The sequence below is a fragment of the Schistocerca serialis genome, chromosome 4, assembly GCF_023864345.2.
Source record: "Schistocerca serialis cubense isolate TAMUIC-IGC-003099 chromosome 4, iqSchSeri2.2, whole genome shotgun sequence".
NCBI lineage: Eukaryota > Metazoa > Arthropoda > Insecta > Orthoptera > Acrididae > Schistocerca > Schistocerca serialis.
Window position 1 is genome coordinate 815,165,167 of NC_064641.1, and position 20,346 is coordinate 815,185,512.

General features: G+C 39.1%; 1 protein-coding gene across 1 annotated transcript in view; it reads left to right on the plus strand.

The window, feature by feature from the left end:
• LOC126474970 (uncharacterized) overlaps positions 1-20,346 on the plus strand; it is a 1,274,000-nt gene that overhangs the window by 1,068,668 nt on the left and 184,986 nt on the right. Inside the window, exon 5 of the mRNA XM_050102496.1 lies at positions 18,325-18,490. Coding sequence (XP_049958453.1) covers positions 18,325-18,490 — 166 coding nt within the window. The remainder of the gene's footprint in view (positions 1-18,324; positions 18,491-20,346) is intronic.

Genomic DNA, 20,346 nt, shown 5'->3' on the forward strand with positions numbered 1-20,346 from the left:
GTCGTTACAACACAGATTAGAATTTATGTGTAGCTACTTAGAGAATGAACCAGCTGTAAGAATGCGATCGGTCATTCACGATTGCCACAGTGAGGGAGAATTTTACCATGCCTTCCTCTCAGCATATTGGTCTCAAGCTACACAAGACCGTGTAAAACATAACATCATAATGATGAAACACTTCGAACAATCTGAATTTTCCAGTCTTGTGAAATATTTTGAAGACATGTTGCACAAGAATCAATACCTGTCAAACCCATACAGCCCCTCAGAACTCATCCGCATTTGCTTAATCAAACTGCCTAAACATTTACGACATATTATTTTAGCAGGACGTTGCAAAGACGACATTGAAGCTTTTCAGGGACTCTTACAAGAATTAGAAATTGACACTGACAATCGCGGAACGCGAAACCAGGAACACAGCAATTACAGGTCACATCCGTCGCAATTCCGCGATGAAAGAAGTAATAACTTTACACGACAAGGCTATTCTCACAACACAAATCGTGACCAAAACAGACACCACCCGTATGACAACCGTTGGCAGAGTAGTAATAACTACAGGGAAAGATCGCATTTCCGTAGTAATGACTATTACAGAGACAATCAGAGAAACAGACAATTTGGGAACCAAAACAATTATTATCAAGGGAGACAGAATAACTTCAGACGCAACAGTTCAGCGCGCAGTTACGACTCAGGGAGAAATTCTCCACCACATGACCGACAAACAAGAAACTATGTAAACTACCGACAAAATGACAGAGCTGAATTCCATCAGAACTGGCGAGCTTTAAACAGAGCTGGGCCCTCTCGGCAAGGCGAATTTGTAGAAGTTAGGTCTCCTAATCCCAATAACGACGCGCGCCAACAAAGAGACAGACAATGACTCGCACAGCAGGCAGCCGCGTGCGCCCGCTGACTCAGAGAAAAATAACATAGACGCTAACCTTGAGAAAAATTCCAGTATTCTTCACCGACGTATACCGCCTGACAAGTGCATTCAAGTTCAAACTCTGAGTACTATGAAGAGTAAAGGTTTACACCACATTTCACATGTAAAACCGTTTATTGAGAGATAATCTGCTTTTTAACTTTGTCTTTGCCATAAAACGTTTCACTTCACGTTACTAGTATGCTTTAGAAACTCTTACCATGCAACAATGTCTGAAGTTAAATATCCAATCAAGAACCAAGAGAACTTATTTAAACAGAAATGACGAATGCATTGTTATAGTAAACAGACGTCACAGTGTTATTGTGTGTGTACATTCTTGCTTGTTTGTTGCACGATTACGTAACGACTATAAGGCTCACATACTTAGAACATTTACCAGTACTGCTAATGAGATTTTAATGCAACATTTTGGTTTATTTGAAAATACATTATGAATTTAAAGTGCTTTCTGAGAGATACCAGATGACACAGAGGTTAGTTTATGTGACAGCTACACGATTTTTATCACGACGCTACTAATGAGTGACAATTTACAATGTTGCTTTTGCGGTGTATCTGTTTTATATCTGCACAGTTTTCTGAATTCTTCTGGAAATCAAAACATGTTTTAGTAGTAACTTTTGTGGTATAGCAACAATGAGACAGCCTTTTTCGTGGCATAACAATACGTTACTGTACAGTACTTTCTTCATCACGCCAATAAGCATAATAACTACGATATCTATACGCAAAGCATTTCACTTTTGTTTATCATGAGGTAAGTACATTAGCTTCTGCAGAACTTAGCTTTTGGAGGAAAATAACTACGACACTTTCACAGAGATTATCTTACAACAATATGAACATTTAGCGCTACAGGACACGCATTTCAGTGATTAATTTTGTACTTAAAACATTTATTTTTAAAGATTTTTGAATGATACAAAGGTTTTCAGTGATACATTTCATTTCATTGCTGTAATCTGTAACACCTGAGGGTATAATTACATTAATCCTCAGGGGGGTACACGCCTACTTTGTGTACCATGTGTGTGGCAACCACAAGGAACCCTAGCTAATATGGTATTTGCTTATACATCTTTACACATCGGTACCATATTTCTCTAACACACAAATTACACAGCTATCTGATTATTTAACTGAGAGAGACAAACATTTATTTTACTACATCAGTGACACATGTTTACGCAATTATACAGTTGGATAACTTCACACTTATGAAACTGTATTTTGTCTGTACTTTGTAAACTGTTCATATTTTTTCGGAACCATTGTGATACTATGAGAGCTTTGAATGATGTATTTGGTATGAGATCATGATTTTTAAAGTACTTTTGAGGCAGATGACACTTTTGACATGAGCAGAGAATTTTTTTTAATTATTGGAGGAAGCTACGACGATATTGAGATTTGACTGAGGTGTTATGATGTTATTTTTACGACGACGATGTGTATTATGCTGCTGAGGTATGTTTATGATTAATAGGCTGAGGCTATATGAGTTATTTGAATATGCTTCATATTTATAATGACGAAATATTGACGAGTGTCGATGGATACGTATATGTGTAATAAGGTAAGGAGTAATGAATAGTGGGTAGGGACTCTTGACTTGTGAAAAAGGATGTTGGAAACCAAGAATCGTACTTTAAGAGTTATGACATGTGTGAATCATGTGTGAATGTATCACAATGCCACTGAACGTTTTTGGACACTGTTATATTCATAGGATTTTGTTTCTACACATTTGCAAAGTAAATTCTCGACCTGTGAAATTTTGTAGCGGTAAATATTTCCGTACGAAAGTTAAGTGACCACCTGCACGTAATGCGTCGCGGGCACCCAGCTGTGTCAGACGCCTGGAGAAAAAGCCATTATTGCGAGCCCTTTTCAGCGGCACAGGTAGAAGAAAAAAGGGGACGTGGGACGTGTCAAACACCTGGAGAACAAGCCATTAGGGTGTGCCTTTCATCGCTAATGCGACACCCTCGTTACTTGAAAACATATGATTACTCGCACTTTGTGCTAATTACTGAAATGCTTATGAATTGATGGGAAATATTCGTACATCTGCATACCTGATTACGACAAGCGTCTTTCTACGAGAGTTGAGAGCTACTAACTTATGAAATGTCACATGACTACTGAATGATATTTTTATACTTTGCTTTTCGTAGTTGCTTATTTCACTTGATATCTGGTTTCCAGCTGTGTTGCAGCATTGCTTTTATAAAATGAAATGCATTTGCTAATGTGAACACTTTCTGTCAACAGATCTATTAAATAATTATTTTATGATCCACATTCTTTAAAAAAGGAGCACTTGGAAAGGAAAGAACAATAAGAAGGGACTAATACCAGTAACCGCATCTATAATTTTCTTTTCAAGTACATGGTAATATTTCTTTTTACAATCAGTTGTTGTGGTGCACCACTTTAATTACTTAGATATTAAGATGTGATTATACATTTCCCTTATCTGCATTGTTGTTTTTACTGTAATATTTTTTCTGCTTGAGCTATGTCATGTTTAGGTATAAGTTGCTGCTGTTTGCCAGGCATAGTGTTATTGAATTTGACTTTTGCTCATTTATGCTGCTAGCTTTGCCAATTTGCATTTTTTTGCATTGCTGTTTGTGTTGACTTGTTATGCGATGCTGCATTGCCTCGTCCCTTAGTTTAGCATCTGAGCTCAGTAGATTTAAGTTAGCTTAAGAGGGGGTAGACTAAATGAGAAACTGACTATGGAGAATAGGTAAAGAATGCATTGCGAAGTTATATAAAAAAGATTTGGGCCCAAATGAGTAGTGTACAATCAGAAATAATTATTTTGAAAGAAATATGAACAGAATACAGAAAGCATGCTTGGATAAGATTTTTTTGGTGGAAGCAAAGGTTGAAATAAGACGAATGATCTATAGAACGAAGTTTTGGGTTGGACTGCAGTACCAAATGTTACACTGAAAACGAACCCTGTCCTTTCCTATTGGTGTTATCCCACTATGTGTTTGTGTACCCTTGAGTATTTGTTTTCTTCCTGTCTCTGTGTACTGTTTCATAGAATTTTTTTTCTCTTCTAATACTAAGCTATATTCACTAGGAGGAGGAATACTGTTATCCTCAAATATAAGTTGCATTAATAATATGTTATTTTCTTTGTAAAGTTGTTTACAATTCTGTTCTGTTTCAATGTTCATGTGTGAAATTAATGTTTCGAAAACTATTCTCATTATTTTATGTATGTACTTATGTCACTATTTTTGTAACACTGATGTATATGTTTATTTCTATTCTTTTGTAAAGCCTGTACTACAAATGTTATCTGTATTATTATGTTTTTAATGATGTATTTTGTACCTTTGTAATTGTATTCTTATGTTATAAAATTGTAATTGTCACCAGTTCATGACATTATTAACTTGTTAGTTACATTTCACTGCACACGTTTCTGTTGGTCATAGTATGTGGACAATATGTGAGAAGTAGGGACTGTTAGTGTTTGCACATGTGTTAATAACTCAGCAAGGGACTGGATAACAGCATTGCTGGTTCTAAGGACAATTTCAAAAACTTTGTGAGTGCACAAGTGGTGGTTTATGGACTTGCTATATTATCCGCAAGACTCTTCAATGGTGATTGTGCACCTGCACAGTCACAACAGATGGCTGCTGGCCATCTCTTCAAGGACTACAGTGGGTCTACATCTTTGATGATCCACCAATACCATTATTTCTACAAGGACTGCAGTGGGTCTGCACCTCTGGTGGCCCACCAATACCACAATCTCTACCAGGACTACGGTGGGTCTGCTCTGTGATGACCTACCTACCAATATTCGTCAGAACTTCGAATAACTCTGCTGTGGGTTTGCTCTGTTGTGGAGCATTACCTGTCTGCATGTCGAGAGTCAGCACTGTCTTTCCATTGGAAGGACAACACTACTTCTTCAAGACTGCATGGAAATCCACTACTTCTATGTGCATTTTCTTTTACTGCTTGGACTTTGAGAAAAACTCTGCATTTTTACTGTGATGAACAATGTGGACTGTCTTTATGGACTGTGAGAAATTTTGATCTTTTGACCAACATAATATTAATAAGTGTGTGCATTTTATATCTTTGTTACTGTAATTGTGAAAAATTTTTGTCAAATCTGTATTGGCCAGTGCCCAACACCATTTGTAAAAATTTTTGTGGGGAGCATGGGGGCTATGTAAGTAGGCTGTTTATGTTTTCTCTATGTAAGTAGACTGTTTATGTTTTCTCTATATAAGTAGGCTGTTTATGTTTTCTCTATGTAAGTAGGCTGTTTAGGTTTTTTATTGGTAACGCCACCTCTGTATGACAATCACTGGCTGTGCTGTGTGCAGTCTGTGGCTGCTTTGCATTGTTGTAATACTCGCCATTGTAGTGTTAGGCAGCTGGCTGTGAACAGCGCGTAGCGTTGCGCAGTTGGAGGTGAGCCGCCAGCAGTGGTGGATGTGGGGAGAGAGATGGCGGAGGTTTGCAATTTGTCATGAACTGATATATATATTATGACTTGTGATGATATTAAGGTAAATACATTGTTTGTTCTCTATTAATATCTTTCATTTGCTAACTATCCCTATCAGTAGTTAGTGCCTTTAGTAGTTTGAATCTTTTATTTAGCTGGCAGTAGTGGCGCTCGCTGTATTGCAGTAGCTTGAGCAGCGAAGATTTTTGTGAGGTAAGTGATTTGTGAAAGGTATAGTTTAATGTTAGTCAGGGCCATTCTTTTGTAGGGAATTTTGAAAGTCAGATTGCGTTGCGCTAACAAAATATTGTGTGTCAGGTTAAGGACAGTCGTGTATAATTGTTCAAAGGGGACGTTGCAATATGAAAACTGCGTCATTTCAACACTAGGAGTCGCGGTTCTGCCCTCCATCGCAGAGACGTTAAAAGAAGGGGTGAAATGTTCGTAAGAGGGGTTGTGACAAGCTTCTCATCGTGTGACACAGACGCAGTTGCGCTGAGCAGACATGTGGTTAATTTGACTCCTGTGTGATATAATTAACCCACATTACAGCTCTCACGAACTTCCGAGCTGTGGCCTCTTCTTCACATACGTCGACATCTAGGTATCTGAAACGTCGCGGAGCTCGGGGGTGACGTCGCTGAGAGCCACACTTTGGCACTGTTTCGGAGGAGGATATTAGGCATTTTTGTGCAAAATTTGAAATTTGTGCTTCGCAATGAGAGGAAATAACAGGTTTTCTAAAAAATGATCCTGTATTTCTATTGCGCAGTGTATTTTCCAGGTCAGTCGTATATTGCCGACCTGCTCAGCAGTTCTTATGGACGATAGTTACTTTCGAATATTGTAGCACTGCCAAGTACCATAATCTGGTCAAAATGGACCATATTTATTAAGAACTGCTACAGTTTAGAAGAGAAGGTAACTGAAAGAAATACGCAGAGAACCAATTAGAAATTATACTTTTACCCCAAAGTAATAATTGGAGTGAGCTCATGGCGATTCAAGGTGCAGTATTAACACCCGCCTCCTGCCTTTTGTAGTGGTGACCAGCATAAATCGCGGTGACTTCAGTGTAATACCAGCCCCTGAATGAATTGTCACTTGGTGTTCTAATGGTTACATATAAATGTTAATCTGATTGATGTATGAATGGGACGGTTAACTCATCAAATCTGCCTTTTCCACCCCACAAATGTTCTGTGAGTGTCTCCCTGGTGATACGACAAACGGTAATAAGATTCGTTCGTTATCTTATGTAGCAATATCCGTCAATGGTCATGACTGCGGCTTTGACGCGATGATTCGTGGCTGTTAGACTGCGTAAACACAGCTGCTGACGTACCACGGAAGGAAAAAGTCTTCAGGCGTTACGTCAGGCGACCTGGGGACGAAGTGAAAAGAGCCACTTCATCTTTACCACTACGCCTAATCCCGCGAGGCAGAAGGTCGTCGTTTAGGTTGAGATGAACATCGACGGTCGAATGATTCACTGCTCCGTATTCTCGGAAGATGAAGTGGAGACATCCATAACAACTGCAATATATCATGTTAAGCGGTACCTGTCACAATCCTCTCAAAGAAGAAAAATGGAGCGTATAGCCTCTTCTGTGACACTGAACAGAAAACTTTAACTTCCGGTGAAACTCGTTCTTACGTAACAATTCCATGAGGTCGTTCAGTCGCACACTGAATCACATTGTGGCTATTAACATTTCCTGACTAATGGAAGGTTGATTCGTCGCTGAGTAGCTTGGAGGCGAAATGTTCATCCTCGAGTGCTTGCTGCAGTCTGATGAGAAACTGAAGGTCGGTAGCATAATCTTCAGTTTCCAGTCGTTGCACGAGTTGCAGAGGGAACGGTTTGAAATGATACCGATATCGCAAAATCTTGCACTCAGTTTGCGCGATATTTCAAGTTCTTGACTTGCACAGCCCGTGCATATTTTTGGAAAGCATGCTGCCATCCTCTCCATGGTTATATGTGGCACACCTGGTTGACAGGTACTACTTTACATGCAGAACCTAAGTTGCTGATACAAACGCACAGTGCTCTGTTTACACGCCGATTCTCCTCCATAATTTCTTCTGAATCCACGCTGCACTGCTGCAACAGATAAAAATCTCAGTTCTTACAAAAAAAAAAAAGAAAAGAAACCGATGATGAAGTAGTGTCAGGTTATCAGCCGAGTAAAGGCATCGTTCAGCTTCTGATAGCGTGAGAAGACTGATTAGCCAAAATCCACCGAGAAAGCCTGCATTCCCATATAACACTTCGTTGCCATTTTGTCAAGACACTGCACTCTTAATATCATCTGGTGGCGACAACACAAATTGGTTGACCTTACGGTTCTATTCATAAATAATCATATTTTTACGTGTAATACTTTGCAAAATGTGTAGCTTTCAAAGGGAATGACCCATTTACACTGTGGTATAGTGTAGCAGTATAGTGGTATACTGTAGCAGTATTTTCTATTTATGATCAAATTTTCATTGATCTATGTTACTTTGTTCGAACACATCATGCGGAAGTTTCTTTAGTGTTTAAGTTTTGCACATTGTGTGACATTGTTCTAGTTTTTAATTATCTTTCACAATTTTACGTTATCTGACACGCTTGTAGGTCGACAACTCTTGTGAATGTATACTCTTAAGCTTCATCAAGGGCAACGGCAGAACTCTATCACTGATGCATTTAGCTCTGCTGAAGCCAAACTGAAGAGATTATCAGTTATATTCTCAATTGTTGCCGAATTTAAATCCTTTCTGTGCGAACAGAATGCCTCTCCCTGACTATGCTCCGAAGACACAGAAATATAGACAATGCCAACGTGCTGAAAGTTGACGGTTACAACTGCTTTGTAGCGCCGTGCTTCACATACTGGATTTTAGCCGATAAGGCTAATGTCCTCGGCTAATAGGTCAGACCTTGAGGCAAAACTTTAATCACCTGGTTGCTCTTCCGATCAAGTTTTCTCATTTACAGCTCGTCTGCTTGGATGTATCTGACAGGAAGGATTCATCGCGAGATATCTGAAGCAACAGCAGAGAACAGAAGACATGACGTTAAAGGACCTCTGCGGATTAACCTGATGTCAGTCCTTATACAAAGCTATAAAATCTTTTAATATTATGTTCTCTTAGTACAAGGATATAACTTTTGAAGGAGACATTTATGTAAAACTGCAATTTGAAAACCAAACGCAAAAAAAATTAGATAATTGGTTTCCTAGACAATTTTCTATATTGGATGAAGGCAAAACTATTTCATTCTGGCTGTAACGTTTATCAACAGCTCTGACTGCACACGTCACAAATACAACAAGTTTCGGACTATATTCATTTTCCAGCAACTACTACATTAATGTCCACGTCGTAAATTACACTGAAATAGCATTAACTCTACGTTATTAAAACATCAAAAGTTTAAATCTAGAGGGGCAATTATAATAATTATTCATACAAAACATGAGTGATTACTATGATCAGCTCATTAAGTATGTATTATGAAACACTACATACTAGAGAAATTACATAAAAAGCACACATTATCGGTATGAAACGGAACACAGTGGTGCAAACCTTAACAATGACCTTAACAATGACAAAACTGATACGTATCACAAAGGCATGAAAATGGCAGCAAATTCTCAAAACGTTCTGTTGGGTGACGAAATGTAGTGTTGATAAGGTTGGAAGATACTGTGCAAAGATGTAACATCGACCAAAACTTAGAGCTAAGATGACATTCGTAATTTCAGTTAATACGCAAGTATGCTTATACATTTACCGAAGAAACAGCTAAGAAAAGTTAAAATAAGTGATAAAAGACGCAAATAAAAGCTGTGTAGATGTAAAACATATTTGTTCCAAAATTCAAAAAAATGGAAAATACAGATGAAAGTTTGAAATATTCTTTACAAAAGTCAAGTAAGTAAGAATTACAGGATGTTTTGAAAGAAACGTACTGTCGGCTGAAAAACATGGTTCTATCTAAGCCCAAGAAAGAAATGGGGTATTAAGGAATAAAAGAAACGAAATTATCGACCATTTTAATATTAAATACTGGTCCGCAAAGTAGACAAAGCAAAGTAATTAGAAAATAATGTATCATTCATGATGGCTTGAGGGCATAATGATATAATGTTTATCTTGTGATATTGTATCCGTAATTACCCATTTACTGTCAAATAAACTGTATATAAAGACATAGTGCGATCATGTGACATTTTGATTACCATAATTATAGTTTTTCTAACTTTTTGAAGACACATTCAACTGATAAGTCATTTGGCACCAAATCACACAACTTAGAACAGTATTCTTGTAACGTGCAGTAAAAATATTATACAACACTCAAAACTAGAGATGGCTGTATTATTCTTTAGTTTCCGTTGAACGCTTACCAAAGTAGTAACTCTTTTAGTAGACTAATTTGTAATTCTTAGGGTAAACGTTACCAAAGTGTTTAAGCGGAATATGGCTGTATTGTCGAAGAAACAACAAAAATAATATTCTATTCCTCCTTGAAAATATTTCAGACAGCCTCTATCATCATGCACTATTCTAACACTGTTAATTAGTTATGTCAGTTACACTGACAACATAATTCTTCAATTAAAATTTATCATTATATTTTACAATTGACTCTCTAGTAACATTTAGGTTAAACATATTTCTTTCTTGGCGTACAAAATGGTACATAGTTACAGGACAGCATTATTCACAAGCAAACTACCCAAGTTAAAAAGAAAAGCGAGTCTGTGCTATCTCAAATAACAGTTTTACAAATCTGAATAGACAGGTCTCTAGCAGTGGGAGCTGTAGACCGCAAAAACTGTAGAGGAAGACAGAGATTCGAGTACAGCCATCAAATGAAGGAGTTGAAAGAGGTACTCTGAGATGAAGAGGATGGTACAGTAGAGGAATTCGTGACTGGCTGCACCAAATCAGTCAGAAGACTGAAAAAAAAGATATACAGGGTGTCCACAATGAGACTCCAACATTTGAACTCATGAAGTCTAAGGGGCAACACAATTTATTGACGAACAAGTACGGGGAAATCGTACAGCAGCTCATCAAGTTTTCATACACAGGTGGACGGTTCAGTACACTTGAACATGGGCGCCAAGGGTAGCGCGAAGAATATCAAGTCTATAATCGATTTCGTGCCGTGTGTTGCGGAGCATCTGTTCTGTGACAGAGTTGATGACAATTCTTATGCGCTGTTTGAAGTCTTGCAGGTCCTTTACTGGTGCAGCGTATACCTCATCTTTCACATAACCCCACAAGAAAAAATCGAGGCGGGATATGTCGGGTGAACGTGGCAGCCAAGGAATTGGACCTCCACGGCCAATCCATCGTTGCGGGAATGTGTCATTTAAAAATTTTCGCACATCAAGGCTCCAATAGGGTGGTGCATGGTCCTGTTGAAACATCACATTGGCTGCAGGTCTGTTATATGTGGCACGGCAAATTGTTCCAACATGTCCAGGTATATGGCTCCATCCACAGTCGGTTCCAGAAAGAAAAACGGGCAAACAATGCGATTTATCATCAAACCACACCACACACTAACTTTCGGACTGTCGCGCATGTGTTCTCTTGGGGCATGTGGGTTTTCGAAACCCCAGATGCGCACATTGTGTCGATTGACAGCCCCTGACAAGTGAAAGGTTGCCTCGTCAGTAAACATCACGCGTGATAAAAATGTCTGGTGCGCGGCAATGCGATCTAACATGACACATGCAAATTCTTCTCGCTTTGGTCGATCATTGGGCTTGATTTCTTGCACAACCTGCACTTCATATGCGTACAAACGTAATCGCTGATGAAGCACTTTGTGCACTGTTGAACGTTTCATACGAAGTTCTCGTGCTGCCTGTCCCACTGACTTCTGTGGACTTTGTTCGAATGACCGCCGCACTTGTTCCACATGACGTTCGCTGATCCCAGGCTTACCACCACCATGTCCTTTCGCAACACTCCCAGTAGCCAAAAACTGATCACACCACTTCTTTATAGTCTTGAACGACGGAGGCGCTTTGTTGTATACTCGACGAAAGTTTCTCTGCACTTGGGTCGCCGATTTGGTCTCTGCATACCACCGGACCATTTGTGCATTCTCCTTCATATCCTCCATTTTGCTAAAACAATTGATTGCAGCTCCACTACGGCCACTTGGCGTATCAAATTTGCACACCACAAACTTGTTGAGTTGCTCTGTCTGCCCCTTCAGGATTCACAGGTCCACCTTTTGAAATGGGAAAGATAGAGGATTTTAAAATGTTGGAGTCTCATTGTGGACACCCTGTATAAAGCTTTAGACAAGAAATCGTCTATTTAATTGTTCTAAGCTATAGACAATCTCCTTGTTGTATTTGTGTTTCTTCTATATTCTGCTACAGATCTGAAGATGGTCATTATAGAACGTAACTGGTAGTCTGACGACCTAAAAATATTTGTGACCATAGACGTGAAGTAAGGGGAATTTTGCCTTTGCCTTTGGCTTTCAGGCAAAGGAGTGGAGGGGTGGTAGCGTAGAGTTTTCATCGCCAGATTTTTCGCCAGTTACCTGTATTAAATTCCAAACCCCTCCGCAGTGTCTGATTGAATTAGGGCATGCGCCACAGTTGACTGTCATCCGCCCGTCGGCAACACCCTTGGTGCTATTCGGGCGGTAAAGGCTACTTGCTAACACCGTGTTTCACCTTCTCCTTTCTCTCATCATCATACAGCGCAAACATGACGCCACACAACAAACACACCCATTACAGTCATCTACACGTGTAAGGTACTTAATATGCAAATTTCTCACTTTGCGAGGAAAAGATGTTAACGTGCGCGAAGGACATGAAAAACCTTCCTTAACAGGCGGCTGAGAGTACCCCTCGTGGTCTCCCAGCCAGTCACGTCTTTACTTTTACTTGGAAAATGTTCCTATTTCCTATTGTTAGATTTGCAAATCTGAGTATTATTTGAATGAAAAAGCCAAATGAAGCTCTTGATCAAATTCTGCTAACTCGAATTTATGTACATTTTTTGGATACGACATTCAATATAGATTACTGGAGAGCTTATTACTTTATGAACAGTAATATTAAAAGAGTTTACGGTATATGCTGGGTGTATCAAAAAGAACCATCCGAATTTTAAAAAATCAAAACTATAACTTTTTTGAGGTATGTGCGGTGAGTAACGTACTGTTGGGAAGAGCAAACTCTCGAGTTTTACATGGTTCCCGCTAGGTAGCAGCAGTGTGTGTACACTTCAGTTCTAGTTAGATGGTGTCAGGGCAACAGAAAGCGTTTTATGTTCTACGTTTTGCGCAATGCGGGTTATTAATAACTGTTCACCGTGACTTTCCTCCTAGGTATGGTGTGGATCCTCCTAAAGCGTAGAGCATTAGACGATGGCATCAGTTTCGAGAAACAGCTTGTTCATGTAAAGGCCAATAGCCGGGCCGTCCCCGAATGTCTGACACAGACGTCAAACACATCCGCCACAGTTTCACAAGGAGTCCGCAGAAATCCCTCCGCCATGCAGCTCGACAGATCAGCAAGCCATGATGCGCGTCTGACGTCCGTTTCGTCGGCGTTTACACGTGAAATATTAAAAAATTCAGCTACTGCATGCTCTTCGTGAAGGTGACAAACGATTTAGTTCTTGGCCAGATGGAGGGTGACAGTTTTCGTACTCCGTGTATGTGATAATTTCTTGTTGGGACTTATAGAATACTGTATTTATGTGCCTCCGTTACGAACAACAATGAATGAACTGAGACATCACATAACAGCATCTGTAAAAGCTGTAACTTAAGACATGCTCGCTGCAATGTGGGAACCATGTCAATATCGCATGGGGATATGCCGTGCATCTCCTATGAAGAAAAACTTTTTGAGGTTCCTGTTCACCAAAAAAGGAAATTCATTGTATATGTTTATTAGTTTCAGAAATGTAGACGTGCCAAATTATTTTTGATAAACCCAACAAAAAACAATATATCCCCGAAATACAGCAAGTCAGGAGAGACGAAAGAAGCTCAATACAACCAAAACTTGAGAATGTACATATATGTGTGTGTGTCGTCGTCGTCGTATTCTGCTCAATACAGCCAAAACTTGAGAATGTATATATATGTGTGTGTGTCGTCGTCGTCGTATTCTGCATCTTTTGTCTGCGCTTATGTGCTGTAGTTCGGGGATGCATTGTTTCCTGTTGTTTACAACGTATACGAAGCATGACCCGACAAGGGGAAGAAGTAATGCGACAGCAGCAGGAACAAACATATTAGTTACATGAATAGGTACAGCCACACTGCGGTTAAAATGGCGCGCGTTGTTACGTCCCACTGCAAGTATGGAAGCTGAGTTCGGGAAACATCTTCGCAGGCAGGCGCGACGGCTTGTCGTTGACGTAATTACATTTGTTGACGAGGAGAAGGGATTTATCGTGCCAGTGGAAAATATGACGGTACGTGCAACCAAACTGTTAAAATCGAGCAACAGGATAGTTTGCAAATTACGGCAGGAGGGACACGAAATTGTACAGAGAAGAATTCAAGTTTTTACGATAAAGAATTGCAAGCAAGGTGCTCACAATAAACTGTCCACTAACGATGTGGATGAATATATTATCAGACAGCAGTTTCAACACTGTTACGAATAGTATAAAAGAAACACCATCTGAGCAAAAACTACAATACATAAATTTTTTTGCACAGAAATTAACTTCCAGGCTAGTGAGGAAACAATTAGAAAATCGTTGCTTCTATAGGGTTTAGTTTTAAAAAAACGTGTGCAGAAGATAAGACATAGTTGCAAAAAGGGCTTACCATACATAAGGTTTGTCACGGAGGAATTACGAACGGCAATCAAATCAGCTACGGGTTTATTTAGATGATAAATGGATTCACACAAGCTACACCGTAAATAAATGTTGGCAAACTGTGCAAAGCGTGCGAGAAATATTGTTGAATATTAGTGCCAGTCAGTGTTTAATTGTTGTGCATGCAGGCGGTGACATGGGTTTCAGGTTCGCCTACCATATATGACTGAGAGACCAAAAAATGTAGCTGGTGGTAGGCAAATAGCCCATGCGAACCTGTTTTGGCGATGAGACAATCACGTGTACGTACAGTTAGCTGCAAGACGAGCTGATGCGATCTCCTAATGACGGAAATTCATGTAGGCGCTGGCGCCCGCCGACTGTTGGCAGAAGTGTAGCTGAATGCCTGTAACACGGCAGTTAAACAGTTTCTCTTTGTCTTTGAAATGGCTGATTTTTTATATGAAGGGATTTTGTGTGGAGAAAACGGATAAACTGTTGAGCTCACCATGAAATCAATTCTTTATTTATTTGAGTATTTGAGAACAACATTTTATATTTTTTTTATGAAACAAGACACACAAATGCCGCAATATTTTCTCCGTCAACAACACAAAATGGGTGACAATTTCATTATCCTTCACAGCAAGTTACTTTGTAAATCATTATAACCACTTTCCCTTATTACAAAACGCACTCGTTTACAGTCATTTGCTGGTGAGAAGACATTGGGTAACTCAAGCGAGGAGGGATGGGATCGGGTTTTTGAAACCATCTGTAAGGTGGTTGGCAGACAAAAGAGAAAGGCAGAGGTTCTGAAATAAAATAAATACAACTAACTGAATAACAATATAAAGGGGTTTTGCTAAAGATTTTAAAATAAAAATTTAAAGTACCGCCCTATATATTCTAAATCATGAATTATTAGTTTAAGAGCAATATATTTTAACCCCTACACTACGACATTGCTTAAGTCATCATTACTAAGTTTAATACCACACCGTTCAAAACATTTCGAGGCACTCAAGTATCCAAAATGTTAGTTATATAATCTTTAACCAGTGATCGCTTCTCAGTTATTTTCCATAATGCACGTGATCTGGCAGGAGTAATAAATCACTCAATCTCTCTCTCTCTCTCTCTCTCTCTCTATCTCTCTCTCCGGAAAAAAAATTGCCTACGAAGGAGCTGATAATCTCCACAGACTTGACTTAATCCGATCAGCAGATTTACATAATCCTTTTGCGTTAGAGAAATGACACTCGGGAACAGCTAATTTATTGGGTTAGCAAAATAGACTCGGGTGTAATACGTAAACATGACAGCAAACATTCAAATTAGATTTTTGTCTTGTGCAAAATGCGTCACTTGGAATTTTTTTGATATTCGGGCTGCGTATGACAGTGCTTCAACTTCTAAGAATACTGGATTGTATGCCTATATTATTTTACCCCCCCTGTTTCTGCATGGCAAGAATACCACTTCGCTTTGCCAAGTAATAACAAGTTTAGTTTTGGTTTGGTTAGTTAAATGCATTTTGTAAGGAGAAGCGTTTATATGTAGTGGTGCTTTGTGCATTGTTATGCTCAAATGTGTGTGATTTCCTAAGGGATGAAACTGCTGAGGTCATCGGTCCCTAGACTTACACACTATTTAACTAACCTAAACTTACCTACGCTAAGAACAACACACACACACACACACACACACACACACACACACACACACACACACACAGACCTATCCCCGAGGGAGGACTCGAAACTCCAACGGGAGTGGCCGCGCAATCCGTGACATGGCGCCTCTAACCACGTAGCCATTCCGCGCGGCTGCATTGTTATGAGTTAGTATTCTTTTCAGTAATAAGCATAAAGCTTCTTAGTAAGTAATTCTCTCGAAAGTTATCAGTTGAAATTATTCAAATAAAAATTTGTCATTTTTGTACCATTATGTGTTTATTTTGTTAATTAAGCACATAACACAAAATATACAAATGGTAGTGCATGGGGACATCCGTAGGTCCGTATTAACTATCTGACACCCTACTGGTTGACACAGACAATTAGTACTGTATACATTGGTTATCGTATTATTATCAATTTTTCTATTTCTGTGTAAGCAAACGAGATATGAGCAACACTACTTTTTTCGTATGAGCTGCCACACTCACAGGTATAATAGCGGGCAATTCAACTTTCTATCCTCGCTATGTGATGGCCACAGTAGTTTATTTCATACAGGTAGCAAGTGATTCCTCAGAAATCAACTTACAATATTACATGCTTCATACGGCACCGTATCCTCATACATTTTTAAATAGTCTATAATAAAAGGGAAAAACGCAAGAGTTGAAGAGTTATGAAAGTACTCAATGAAGTGAAAATATATTGGCTCGCTGACACAGCTTGCAACAGTATGTTGAAGGAACTGCCAGAGCTATGTAGCGTACGAAAAAAAAAAAAAAAAATGGCTCTGAGCACTATAGGACCTAACTTCTGAGGTCATCAGACCCCTAGAACATAGGAATACTTTAACCTAATTAACCTAAGGACATCACACACATCCATGCCCGAGGCAGTATTCGAACCTGCGACCGCAGCGGGCGCGTGGTTCCACACTGTAGCGCCTATAACCGCTCGGTCACACCGGCCGGCATGTATACCGTGAATGAAACAAATTATTATTTTAATAAACATCAACTTTTAGTATGACACTTTTTTAATCGGAATAAAAAGTATACAATAATATTCCCCAGTCCAACATAGACTCCCAACCCCATACAATGGTAATGAATATTTCTACTTGTGAAATTTTAATACCTTTAGCAATACGTGTAAGATTTATAACGAAAAAGAAGGGCGTATGCGGTACTTAATTGATAGGTGAATGCTTCACACCCTAAGTATTATCTACGGCATGCACACAGCATCTTTTGCAACAAGATTTCACAAACACAAATATTCATGAGTATCCGCATGGAGTTAATAATCTATATCGGAACGAGAGGAATTATTTTACGCTGCAACGCCACGTTCTAAGTTCCAGCAAAAAAGTAATTAGAAGTTCTAAATTAACTACAAGAAGGACTGCATTATCCGACACGGGCTGGAAGCTGCTTTTGTGGCGACATGTAGGACAGTATAAAGAGGTAGCAGAAGCAGCACAGTACAGCGAAAGCCACCGCAGAGGGCAGAAGATGACACCGCATCACAACCTCACCATGCGGACGAAAGTGAGTGGTAAGTAAGAATGAAGGACGCTAACTGAAGAGGACTGTGACGAAAAATAAGACGACCGTCGAAAAAATCACTGCTGAACTGAATGTCGCACTAGCGAGCCCTGTCAGCTCTATAAGCAGGAAACTGCAGGGTGAACTGGGGTTCTAAAATCACTCATCAGTGGTGCACATGACCATAAAGGGAAACCATGATGCCAAAACGATAGATCCTTGCCTATGTAGCAATGGAATAATGTCATTTAGTTGGATGAGTTTTGTTGCACACTACTCCCCACATCTGGCCGAGTTTACAGTCCAAGACTGAAACCTGACGAGAGTTGAGTTGACGATTTAGGCAGCCATGTCGTGGTATTCCATGTGCATACTGGTTGCTCTCGAAGGTCGCATTACAGATAATGATTAAGTGACCATTTCGGCCGACCAGGTCCATCCTATGGGCTGTTATTCAGGACTGGTTTTTTGAGTACGGGGGTCAATTATCACTTCTTCTCTGGCCACCAACCTCACCAAATCTAAATATTATTGAGCCTTTATGGTCTACTTTGGAAAGATCATTATCTACCTCCATCATCGTTACCTCAACGTGCAACTATTTCGAAGGAAGAATACCATGATATTCCCATACCAGAAGTGTATTTGTCCATTCTGAGAAAATCTGGAGTTATATGGAATGCAAATTGCCTTCCTACTCCGTATTAGGCATGGCAATTTGTTGCGGTTTTAGTGTATCCATGTTACTGTCACTTCCCAGTAGGTGTCTTGTCTTCTCCCCTGTACATGTCTTCTGTTCTGTGTTAACAGCTCCTGAGGTGGAGATTGTGGACGAGCGCGGCCGACCGCTGAGCGACAAGTACTATGAGCCCAACAGCACCATCCAGCTGTCGTGCGTGGCGCGACGCCGGCAGCCAGTCACCTGGAGGCACGGTGACGTCACCCTCAACTACGGCACACCTAGAGGTGGCATTAGGTGAGTGAAACTGAAACTGGTCAGTCTGTAGCAACACAACACAAACTACATGTCTGCTTAGTACTTACGTTGCTACGTGCCTCATTGAGGACATGAATACGTATCTCACATTGTGTGTGGCAAAAGAGTCCGTCACTGCACAATACAATTTAAGGTTTATACAATACTGATACGAGTCGCAAAATCGCCTTATTTTAAGTCGTACGCATTTTAAAATACAGCTGATCACAAAGTGATTATATTAAAATTTAACGATAAAATTTTAAGGGTAAACTAAATCTATGTATTTCATACAATACTAAATTTAGCCTAAATTCTGTTATGTTTCCGATGAAAATCTTTTGTATACATTGTTGGTTTCACCCTTCTGGTGTTTATGACAATTTTTTCACCCATTAGTATCGTTCAGGTTTTCAAAGTATTCTTCACGAAGTGTGCTTCCTTGTAAATACTACAAGCTGCACTTCACAGATGTACGTGGTACACCGCAAAATACCTTCACAGTGAAGGACGTCGCTACGATCAAGTCGACCAACAACATGCTAGGAGTACAAAATGCTTGAGCTCGTAAACATTTCACTTACGCGCAAACATTCTTCTGCATGAAACATTTGAATTAATTTCAAGGTGTAAAAGACAAAAAAGCATATATGAACAATGTCGTGGTAAGTTTATTATATTCGTAAAGCTGCTATGCGCAAGGGCATATTTTACATAAATAAGGTTCTGAAATTATGAAAACTTTTAGTAGATTCAAACTTACCCTTATACAAGGTCCAGATGTCTAGGTGCTTGACTGTAAACCTCAAGTACTTCAGTTAAATCCGATCTTTTTGTTTTCTCCATTATATTCATATTATCTCAACTTACTTTCGTGTGGAATGTGAAGCGTCTTTAATCTATGTGTTCTAATAAAGTGATACACAACAGCTCGTAAATAGAAAAATGAAACAAATGAGCCCTCGATCACACTTTTTGAAAAAGGTATGATTCGGCGACAAGCAGTTTCTATCTACAGGCGGCATAAAATCAATAAGGACAAATAATATAAAATCCAGCAACGAAATATGGATTGTAAATTATTTAACTCAGTTGATTTCATGTCGGTTAGTACATTGTTATTAATAATTTATGTGCCCTTGGGACGGCGTGTGGACATAAACTAGTTGTGTCACAAATTTTTATCAGCAGCTCTTGACGGTGAATCATTACTTTTTTCTAACGTAATACGAGTTGCAAGTGCTGACTCTTGTAGTTTATTACGGCTGACTCAATCTCTTATGGTTTTTTAAACGTGCGTAAGCAATGTGCCTATTTGGTTGATATAAATGTCAAAACTAATGGAAGAGGAAGAGAACCATAAAAATTTGTATCGATATTATCACTATGTTTAGTTTAATATCACCATTATTTGGCAAAGTAGCTTTTACTCTGAATTATTGCCTGTCTATGAGTTTTCTTTGTACACTTAGCTTGTTCTATTTAACTAAAATGGATATAGTGCAGAATAAACCCTAATTTGTGTGAAATCAGTACTATACAAAATTCGCAACAAAATTTTCAAAGAGTTAGTCAGTGCCTCTAAGTGAATGTTAATGTTTTCTGCAGTAGACTGAGATAGGAAGGGTATGCATTCAGAGTATCTACCACCTAGTGGTAGTAATATAAATTTAATTTCTTACGCGTCATTCGAGAAGTATTGAGGAATATTCAGTAAGTTACCTGTCAATCTATAAGATAAAATACAGTGAGTCAACAGTTGACATCACCTCATTGGTACCTTTTAAAACACACTTTAAATCTTGAACAGCTAAAAATATGCATATTCTTCCTCTCATTATTGCGGTTCGTTCATA